Source organism: Hippopotamus amphibius, chromosome 13 (assembly GCF_030028045.1).
Source record: "Hippopotamus amphibius kiboko isolate mHipAmp2 chromosome 13, mHipAmp2.hap2, whole genome shotgun sequence".
NCBI lineage: Eukaryota > Metazoa > Chordata > Mammalia > Artiodactyla > Hippopotamidae > Hippopotamus > Hippopotamus amphibius.
In genome coordinates, this window is record NC_080198.1 from 66,599,664 (window position 1) to 66,610,712 (window position 11,049).

The 11,049-nt window shown below is 33.5% G+C and overlaps 1 protein-coding gene across 3 annotated transcripts in view; it reads left to right on the forward strand.

Moving 5' to 3' along the window:
• The window catches only part of BBS7 (Bardet-Biedl syndrome 7), a 41,028-nt gene extending 30,991 nt beyond the window's left edge, over positions 1-10,037 (forward strand). Inside the window, exons 14-20 of one of the 3 annotated variants that reach the window (XM_057705103.1) lie at positions 1,294-1,433; positions 3,468-3,632; positions 7,248-7,357; positions 7,460-7,563; positions 7,715-7,838; positions 9,298-9,443; positions 9,980-10,037. In XM_057705103.1, coding sequence (XP_057561086.1) covers positions 1,294-1,433; positions 3,468-3,632; positions 7,248-7,357; positions 7,460-7,563; positions 7,715-7,838; positions 9,298-9,431 — 777 coding nt within the window. In that variant the 3' untranslated portion in view covers positions 9,432-9,443; positions 9,980-10,037. Of the gene's footprint in view, positions 1-1,293; positions 1,434-3,467; positions 3,633-7,247; positions 7,358-7,459; positions 7,564-7,714; positions 7,839-8,259; positions 8,342-9,297; positions 9,635-9,979 lie in introns of those variants that run through there. The other 2 variants (XM_057705102.1, XM_057705105.1) reach the window with 2 other exon arrangements.
• The last annotated feature ends 1,012 nt before the right edge of the window (positions 10,038-11,049 follow it).

Here is an 11,049-nt window from a genome sequence, read left to right on the forward strand (position 1 = left end):
GATGATTTATATGTTAATCCTAATTTTTCATCATTGTTTGGATATTTAAAATAATGAATATGAAGTATATAATCAGAGAAAGCATTATGACTTTTCTTAATATTATAAACAATTATATTCTTTTTTTAAAGGTTATACTCCATTTATAGTTATTATAAAATATTGGCTATATTCCCCATGTTGTACTAATTATGAATTTATTGTGGAAAAATTTATGTGCCAGTGTACGCTTACCCCTTAAAAAAAGAATCCCTAAAATTATAGTTTTATCAGATCAATTTTTTATTTTCCTTCCATATTTTTATTTATCTTTTCCTTATCTTTTCTCTCTTCCCATTCAGAACAATATTTTCAGTGTAACATTTGCAAAAAATCTTGCTTTGAATGTTTATTTGTTTCCCATTTAGGTAAAACATTGATTTTTTTTTTCCCCTCACATGCGAGGAAAAGTATGAGTTGATATATAAGTTAGATTAGAGAAGCTGCCTTTGTGATACAAGAGTACTACAGTCCATTTCATGAATTGGAACAGAGAGGAGCTGAAAGGGGCAGGAGGGAGAAGCTGGACTGCTTCTAACTCCTCTACCATTAGGTCTTCACAGTTTTATGAGTTAGGGTTTTCTATAAGTGTTTTAAATTCTCAGGATATACAACTAGCCATATTCAAAATAGCTTAAAAAGAATTTGCTAATCCAAATATGTCATAATTAGATTGTGAGTATGCTTCTCTATTTTCATAGAAAGTCAAAGAATTAAGTTCTTAGAAACATTTTTTCTTTGTCAATAGATTTTTATAATAGCCTTATGCTTTAATAAGCCCATTTCTAAGAAAAAGAAGTCTTAGTTATTGACTCACTTATCTTTTCAACAAAAATGTCTAAATTTCAACCATTTTTTATGTGACTTTTATACAATATATTATACACCTACATTTTTAGATGTGACAGGGTGGTGTGTGAGTGTCTGTCTTTTGGAATGACAGACCTAAGAATATGTGGTGGGGATAACTTTTATAGATGGATTAATTTTGCTTTTGATTGCCAAAATCTTTTAAAATTTTCTTTTACTATAGTGGTAGAAAGTTCTTGTTTAATAGAAAAGTTCTTGTTTAATAGTGGTAAAAGTTCTTGTTTAATACTATAGTGGCAAAAAGCTCTTGTTTAATTATTTCCTTCAGCATATTACAGAAGAGATTAAGGCCTGAGTACCTGCTTACTTGTGTCGAACATTTTAGAGATAACCTTTATGTTGCTAGATTATTCTTATTTTCTTTCCTCTTTTGTGTTGAACCAGATTCGCTCAATTGAAGGCCAGTATGGCACGCTTCAAGCATATGTGACTCCAAGAATTCAACCCAAAACATGTCAAGTCCGCCAGTACCTTATCAAACCCCTTTCACTCCATCAAAGAACTCACTTTATTGATCATGACAGGTAGGACAAAAGAGGGAGAAGTTTATTTTTAGGATATTACATGATGCAGATAAACTTGCTTTTTTATTTTAGTAGCGTAAATTCTGGTAGCTATTTGTACTTTAAAAAATTAAATATTTAAATGCTATGTAAATGTTTCCCCCACTATCTGAAAGTAGAGTGTTCCTGTGAAACCTTTCATAAGCCGAAATAGCATAAAGTGAAGAAGCAGTTTACTGTAGGACACATCTTGCTAATGGATGCTCAAAATAAATTGGGATAAAGCACAGATGCCCACAGACACAGTTCAAAGCTATGTGGCCTGATGCTAAGAAGCTGAGGGTAGTTCCTGGAGAAGGAGCTTGGTGGGGCCACTCTCAGTGCTGTTAGGGTGCGTGCTACTTCTGTAACAGTCCACTGCAGAACAAACACTGAGGCTATTTTTGCTTTTAACTTTTATTTGTAAAACAAAAATCCTCTTTGGATTTCTTTTGGTTACTGAAGATGGGCACTCACGTAGGCCTTTCGTAAAAACAAAGTGACGTAAAGTGAACTTTCAAAAAGCGGGGTATAGCTGTATTAATATTTCTACTAGATGTAAGAGTCTTTATCTTCTTTTAGAGGCTGATTTGACCTGGACTTATTTCTGTCTTTCTCATATATTTACCATTCTGAGCTCAGTAGAGGCACAGTTCTCTGTCTCAAACACCTATTGTGAGAAAATACTGTTTAGCATTTGAGTTCTCTGTAAACAGGACCTTATTATATTAGCCTCAAACATTATATTTCCTTTCTATTTCATCTCAGGGAATACTGGTAGAGCAATTAGTTGTGATAGTTCCTGTTATTTCTAACTTTCATTCCAACTTAATCATCCTCCTGATTATAGTTTTTCACTTTCTTTTCTGAAAATGAGAGGCTATGGGCTTAAATGAAGAAGGGAAAGAAATGAGCAATCACTGAATACTTTCCCTGTGCCATGTGTTGTGCTTGGTACTTAGGCATTATCATTTGTCTTACAGGAAAACAGATAGTCATGTAGTCATGTTTGGAAAAGTAAATAACTTGTTGATATGAGAAACAAAGCAAAGATTTGAGGCCAAAGCCTATGTTTTTTCTATTGCAGCTTGTAATTTTAAAGATATGTAATTTAAATAAGATGTAAGGAGAAATGTTCGTAAGGAAGATGTGGGGAAAACATTAAAGAGAATAGATTCTTTCAGGGTGTCTTCCTGCTTAAAGGTCAAAGTTGTTAAAGGAGGTAGCATGATATTCTAGAAAGAACAGCAAACTGGGACTCAAGAGACTCGGATTATAGTCTTATATCTATTTCTACGTGACTGGGGAAATAATTTAATCTCTGTAGACTTTAGTTTTCTCATCTACAAATAAAGTTGGTCTGGAGATCTCAAAAGTTCTTTCTATTATGTATTCTCTTAAAATTCCTTCTGTAACTTTAATTCCATAAGCTTGCATTTTCTTAACTCTTTATCCAATTGATTCATTTAAAATTTGATTTATTTTATAACCTTTTATGTATATGTGTGATATACAAGATAATTAATTCCATATCCATGTAAAATAGAAGGTATCATTCCCTGATCTCAGTGGTGTGCAGCTAGTGTTTCAAACCCATGTCTGTCTTACTTAAAAACCCAATTCTTTGCCTTCACATTATGCTGATTTTTTTTCTTTAAGGAGATTCTTGTGTATGTTTTGTATTTCATATAATATAAATACTAGATGAACTTTTAAAATAATTGAATTTATCCAAGTAAATTGAATTTTATTTGTAAAGGCATGTTGTAAGAAAACAAGCTATTTATGTCACTTAACTGAATATTAAAAGTACAGGTATAGATAAGCATTCATTTTTTCCTTGAAATCAAAATGTTTATCTGATGGGTAAGATTAATCTGAGAACAATTAAATGGCTGCTTTTATATTTGTAACTACTGTTACAAAATTCTGTTTTTTAGTGTGTTGATTACATATAATAATAATACCTCCATGTATTCCCATACAAATATGTGTACCTCTATTATTAAATTGCAGACCCATGAATACACTGACTTTGACAGGCCAGTTCAGTTTTGCTGAACTTCACTCCTGGGTGGTTTTTTGCCTGCCTGAAGTTCCTGAAAAACCTCCAGCAGGAGAATGTGTGACATTTTACTTTCAGAACACCTTCCTGGATACACAACTTGAAAGTACCTACAGGTAAATAAAACTTATTCCTGGTTTACAAGTGTTTTTACATAAATGGAACCTCTAAATTTTCATGTTTTAAGGCAGTAATAATTTGCAAATAATATGATTGAAAGACTATACTGTTCATACTATTCAAGAGACTCTATTGACAAACGAGTGGAATTAATGAGTTTAAAAAATGATTGAGTATGTACACTACCAAATGTTAAATAGATAGCTAGTGGGAAGCTGCTGCATAGCACAGGGAGATCAACTCGATGATGTGTGATGACTTAGAGGGCTGGGATAGGAGTTGGGAGGGAGGAAGGAGTTGGGAAGGAGTTGCAGGAGGGAAGGGATATGGAGGTGTATGTATAAATACAGCTGATTCACTTTGTTGTACAGCAAAAACTGGCACAACAGTGTACAGCAATTATATTACAATAAAGAGCTTAAAAAATGATTGAGTAAAGATGAATATGAAAGATCAATACCTTTCCCATTCTTAACCATAACAGTTAGAAAATAAATTGTTTAAAAAGATTCTTTCAGAGCAGCAATAACAATAACAAAACATTCATATAAAATCTGTAGGAATATTCTGTATTAGAAATGTGTAGAACTTCATGAAGAAAACTTTAAAATTGTATTGACATTAAAGATGATTAAATGGAGTAATATATTCTTTAGTTATCAATATGAAAACATTGTAAGCATGCAAGTCCTTCCCAAATTGATTTGAACATTTATCCTAATTCTAGTAAGAATTACAAGAAGAATTACCATTGAATTTCTTTATGCAAAAATAGGAAATGGCTCAGAACTTGAAAGCTCAGAACGTGCAGGCTTTTGAAGCTACCACATTGAGGTGAAGGTCTTTATTCTTTTACACTCTTCTCAAGCTTCCTGCCCCCTTCACTGTCATTCCCTACTCATTTCCCACAGGCTCCCCAAATTTCTGTTTCTTTTTTAAAAAATTTATTTATTTATTTTTAATTTTTGGCTGTGTTGGGTCTTCGTTGAGGCCTACAGGCTTTCTCTAGTTGCAGTGAGTGGGGGGCTGCTCTTCATTGCGATGCTCTGGCTTCTCATTGCTGTAGCTTCTCTTGTTGTGGAGCTCTAGGTGCGCAGGCTTCAGTAGTTGCAGCATGCAGGCTCAGCAGTTGTGGTGCACGGACTTAGTTGCTCCATGGCATGTGGGACCTTCCCGGACCAGGGCTCGAACCCATGTCCCCTGCATTGGCAGGTGGATTCTTAACCACTGTGCAACCAGGGAAGTCCCCTAATTTCTGTTTCTGAATATAGTAGAGGCTAAAATTTCCTTATCTTTGGTTCTTCTTCTGAATGTGTTGCGTAAGGCTGATTTCTCTACATCTGCTTTGAGCTTGTACCCTCATACTTCTTCAAGGTTTTTGCATTCCCCTTCTCTCACATCTGTAGGTTGTTTTTGATTGTTTGATCTTTTATATTTTTTTTTAATTTTGTTTGTTTGGAGGGGAGGGGGCCTCTTATCTTCGCTGTCTCTGTCTCTTTCCCTAAGCAGTTTACTGAGGTATTCTACTTCCTGTTTTCTAGCTGAAACTTTAGCATGCTAAGTTCTGGAAACAGCAGTGAACACATAATTTTACCTCTAAATATAGCCTTTGGGACCAAGGACTCTCCAGAAATCTAATTGGTTTTAGCATCAGTTCTATGGGGGCATTTCACTGTACCCTCCAGGGGATCTTATCTGTGTCTAAACCTGGAATCATGACTTCTGCCAGCAAACCTCACACTTTGATCATAGCAGACAATTTGACAGGCCCCTGTCATATTATATATTTTTATAATAGCGCACCTTTGCTTTTTACCATCCTGTATTCTTAAATATTCTTTTCTTAACAGTCAAAACTCTACTTATCCTTCAAGGCCCAACTCAATAGCTACGTTTTTTTAAGTCTACCTTGATTCTTTTCTCTGTTCCCATAACACTTTATTTTTACCTGTCTTAGATTTTTATTGTTATTTGCTTGAAGTATATAATAATTTTTATGTAAGCTAGTCTCTAAAACAGATTGTAAGCTTCTGGGCAGAGTTTATTTCTTAATTATGTTTGTATGTATCCTCCAAGTATCTAACACATGGCTTTGAACATAGTGGTACTCAATAAATGTTTTTTGGATGCCTGATTAAAGTACATATATATGGAAGAAATATAGAAGCGTGTACTTTGGACACAGACATACTTAGGTTTGAATCTGGCTCTGTGACTCACCAGCTATTTGACCTTAGCTAGATTACTTAACTTTCTGAGTTTCAGTTTCTTTTCTGAGGAACGGAAATAGCACTTACTTCACCGAATGTGTGATGCTTAAAGGAAGGTAAAGCATGTGAGTCATTCCACAGTGCCAGGTACTGTATGTATAAGTGTTTAATGTTAAATATCATTAGCTAAAATTGAAGATTAGTGAAAAAAATCTCATGATTTCTAAAACATAATTGGGATCAAAATAAGTATATTGTTCATCTTTCTAGAAAAAAAGAATTAGCATTTGCCTACAGCAGTCAATATAAAACCAAATAAAAAGGCAACACAGAATATGTGAAAGATGGTACATATTAATTAGGAAAATTTTGGTCATCATAAAAAGGAACCAAACATAAGCAGGCTTAACCAAATAAAGGGAATTTATTAGCTCATATAACTTCAAAGACTAGCAGCAGTCTGCCTCAAGCACAACTGGATCAGTGACTTAACTGATATTGTCCAGACTTTATCCCTTTTCACTGCTCAGCTCTGTTTCTGTCTTCTCTTGGCTTTCTTATGTAGTCCCATCGTGGCCACCAACAGCTCCATACAGCTTTATATCTTTTCAGCTACCATAGCCTCTCTTTCCCACTAGTTCCAATAAAAGTCCCAGGATTGAGTATCATCGTTGAACCCTGAACCACTGTGGTCAGGGGTATGGAGTACGCTGCTGAAAGCTTCCTCCGGAAGTCCCATAAATGGAGTTGAGGCCAGTGCCAGTGAAACTATATGGATTGAAAAAGGGGAGAGAGAGGGAGAGAGAGAGAGAGAGCGCGCGCGCACTTGCGTGGGAGGGAGAGAGAGAAAAGAGGGGTTCCCTAAAGAAAAAGAGGGACTTCTCATGCCCTGTGAACATGAGAAGTGGCAGTGGATGCTGGACATGGAAGAAGAGGTTTGATTTTAACAGTTTACTCTTAGGTTTGATGCTAGCTTTCTTTTAAGGATGAAGCATATAGTCATGCTGTAATTTATGTAATTACATAAAAAACATGTGAAAGTAAGCAATTCTGAATGCATTTTATATACATAAGGGGTTACCTATTGGAAATTTTATTAATGAAAATGAAAAAACAGTGTTTTAAGTGAAGGACTTACATAAATTGTCATATCTTTAGGAGGCATATGTCTAACATCTTTTATTCAGTTTTACAAGTATGTTTAGAACTTGAATTAATATAACAGTAAAAGGTTACATGTTTAAATATGCTCTCCATTAATAATGAGATGTGTATATAAAGAAATCTAAAGTTAAATGAAGTCTAAACACAAGGTCCTAGTCACAAAATATGTATTTACTGGACATATTTATTGGATGTATTTCCTTCTAAACCTGTTCTTTTAAAAAATTAATTTTATAGAAAAGGCGAAGGAGTTTTCAAATCTGACAACATTTCTACTATATCCATCCTAAAAGATGTGCTCTCTAAAGAAGCTACAAAAAGGAAAATTAATCTCAACATATCTTATGGTAAAAAAAAAAATCATTCTTTCTGTTTTTGGGGGGTTGTTGTTACAATAAGATGTTCCTGATCAAAGTGACTTATCTATTTGTGCCTGGCTCAACTTCTAGAAATAAATGAAGTATCAGTCAAACACACATTAAAGCTAATCCACCCAAAGCTGGAGTACCAGTTGCTTTTGGCTAAGAAAGTGCAATTAATTGATGCTTTAAAAGTAAGTATGTGTGTCATGGAATCATGATCATTATTTTATTGTGATGGGATTTCTAAAATTGCAAAGAGTTTAAAGTTTTACACTTTAAATCCACTTTACATTGGATTGAATTTTGAACATTAAGGTGCTTCTGTTTTTAATTTTAAATAAGGAATTGCAGGTTCATGAGGGAAACACAAACTTTCTGATACCAGAATATCGCTGTATTCTAGAAGAGGCAGATCACCTACAGGAAGAATACAAAAAGCAACCTGCGCATCTTGAAAGACTCTATGGTTAGTGGACTATTCTAGAATACCTTGTCATTATTTCTTTTCTACTGGCTGTTTGCAAAGGATCACTTGAGAGAAGCTGGGCAGAAGGAGACAGGCAAAGATTACAACAGTCATGAACCAGTAACAACCTGTGTTCTGCCCAATATATTTATTTTGTCAATGTTTTAATGTTTAATATTTTTACTAGATAAAATACAAGTAAACATTAAGAAGTGATATAAGTGTAATGCAATGAATTAATCTATATATATGAAGAAACCCGGTGTGAAACGAATATAACCTATGAAGCATTACAATTTAGGCTATATTTCACACAAATAATTTTCAGTTTTTATTGCTGTTTTGAAATATCAAAATGCAACATTTAATATTTTTATGTAAAATTTAATAAAGGCTGTATATGTGATGTGTCAATTTACAGTTTAAAACTCATTTTGCTTTGGTGGTGAGAAGTTGAGTGTTTCAGAATTGTATTGGAAAAGCAAGAGCAAGGAGACTGGGAGGCAGAGGGAGGAAGGAAGGAACAGCTTAAGTATTTAATCTTTACAACAGTTTTGCAAGGTAGATAGTATTATCTCTGGTTCTTACATTTTTTTAACTGAAATCTGAGCTTAAGAATGTGTTGTCACATGGTAGTTACTGGCAAAGCCTTCATTAGAACCTCCTTGCCCCCAAATGCAGGCTTTTTTTTTACTGGGCCAAGTCTTCTAGAGTCAATTGGTATCACGAGTCCATATTGAGACTTGCTCATAAACTATAATAATAATGTCTAATATCTTAATATTTACTCTATGGCAAGCAGAAATGTTATGTTTTGTTGTAAGATGCTGCCACTCACTTTCCACGGGTATTATGCCATATATATGGTGTATTCCTTTTATTATCTTCCTAAAATGCGAAAAATTCTGAAACATGTCTTGCATCAAGAGTTTTGGATAAAGGATTGATAGCTGGAATTACTCCCATTTATACATATGCAAAAACTCAAAGGTTAAATAATTTGCCCAGATCTTTGAGCCTAGAAGTATTTGCCTTCAAGTCAAATCCTAAGAATGGTCAACATATAAATGGGATATTTTAATTCAAATAAAGCTGTTATAAACAGAATCTGTCTACACGATGTCAAAATGGTCAGCCTGGTGGGAAAAAAAAAAACCCACTTGTAATTTTACATATACCAATAGCAGTTCAAAACTGGCCAGCAGTTGATTGTCTGAATTAATAGCTTATAACCAATTGTTAAGAGGGTTATTAACCAAATGATTTATATTTTGAAACTTGCCTTAAGATACCCCCAAAATAAATATTTGTTAATGCATCAATCCTTTTAGGTTTGTGTATGTTAAATAATGGAATTACAGGTGCTTAGAAATAGTCTCAAACAATCACTTGCTTTCATTAAATAATGTATCATTAATAGAATTAATCAGACAGAAAATTAACATTTTTTTCTTTATAGGTATGATCACCGATCTTTTTATAGATAAGTTCAAGTTCAAAGGCACCAATGTAAAAACCAAAGTGCCTCTTTTACTGGAGATTCTGGACAGTTATGACCAAAATGCACTGATTGCTTTCTTTGATGCTGCATGAAATATAAACAAGGTAAAGTTCCAAAGAAGTTGTCTGTTTAAATGAAAAATGTTAAAACAGAATTAGAAGCTAATGGTACATACTTTTATTTCAAGTACATTTTAATATCTAAAAATATGAGGTATGACTTTTTTTTAGTAATGCTTTTTTTTTTCACAAATGGAACTTTTCAAAAATAAAGAGAATTTTTATTTTTAAAACAAGTGGAATGATTATAAGGGATTTTAATGAATCTTTTTCAAGTGGATGTTTTAACTTTTAAAATCAAGAAATATTTGGAAAAGAAAAATATATTCAAATATTTAATAAGCTAACACGTGTAAACTGCTTTACAGTTTTCAAAATATGTTACCTCATTTGATCTTTACAACATATATTGATTATTTTGTCAAATCATATAAGAAAACTGATTCTCAGTGAGGTTAAGTGTTTAACAGGACATGATATTATTTTGTAAAGGTGAAACCCAAGTTCTGGTGCCTGGATTGTGTTCTGGTTACTATGTATGTTGTCAAACAGGGGAAATAACGTATAATTTTTTTTTCTAGGAATTGAGATTGATTTACAACTGATTTTGCTGCTACTTGGTAATGTTTTGTGACCCATGCTCAGTTTGTGAAACACTTGAGTTGGCTTAGTGCTTTAAATTGTGGTCAGGGAAATCAGCAGAGCTTGCACAGATTGGGGGGGATCCTAACTTGATGTGCTGTAACTAGTAGGGCTATACAAACGTACTATATGTGAATAGTGCCGAAACAGTACACTAATATCCACTAATTTCCTTTTTATCATATAGGGAAGAAAATATGACTTTAAGGCTATGGAAGTCATTAATCTTAATTCATATTTATTCATATTAAGGTGAATATTGTACTTAAAGGTTGTTTAAAATAGCAAAAGGAATATAATAGAAAATGATCTATTCAGTAGGTTTTCAAGAAGGGCACACTTATGAATTTGTTGGAAAGCAACAATTCTTAATTATATACCATTATATTTATTAGTTATGTGCAAGCCTTGTATATTAAATGTGAAAACTTGTTAAAGGCACATATTGCTAAGAGAGTTTTACTTTAATAAGGTTATATTGTTTTTTACTATGTTTAAACAACATTCTAAATGGAACACACAATTATACGAGTATCTAGGTCACTGTAATTTTACTCTGTTTTTGGTTGCCACACCTTTGGGAAAAAAAGATAAAAATTAATGCCTGTCTAGTTTAATTTACTGTTTATTACATATATCAACAGTAGTTCAAGGTGGCACTTTAATTACATCTTCATTAGGAAAAATAAAAAGCATGACTGTCATGTAAGAGATTACAGTCAACCAATATTATATCAGTTACGTTAGCAGCGTGTTAAATGATTTATGCACGTTATTTAATACTAACAGCTGTATAACGCGTAGATATTATTACTCCCAATTGACAGATAGGAAACCTGAGAATCTGAGACACTGAATAACTTTCACAAGACCACCAGGCCAGTAAGTGGCGGGATCAGATTTTAGACCTCGAGAAGCTAGTCAGTCAAGCTAACTGGAGGTCGTAGGGCTAAAGGCTGGGGCGGCCCACTAAGAAGTGCTAAAGTTTAATTCAGTTTATCCCGAGACA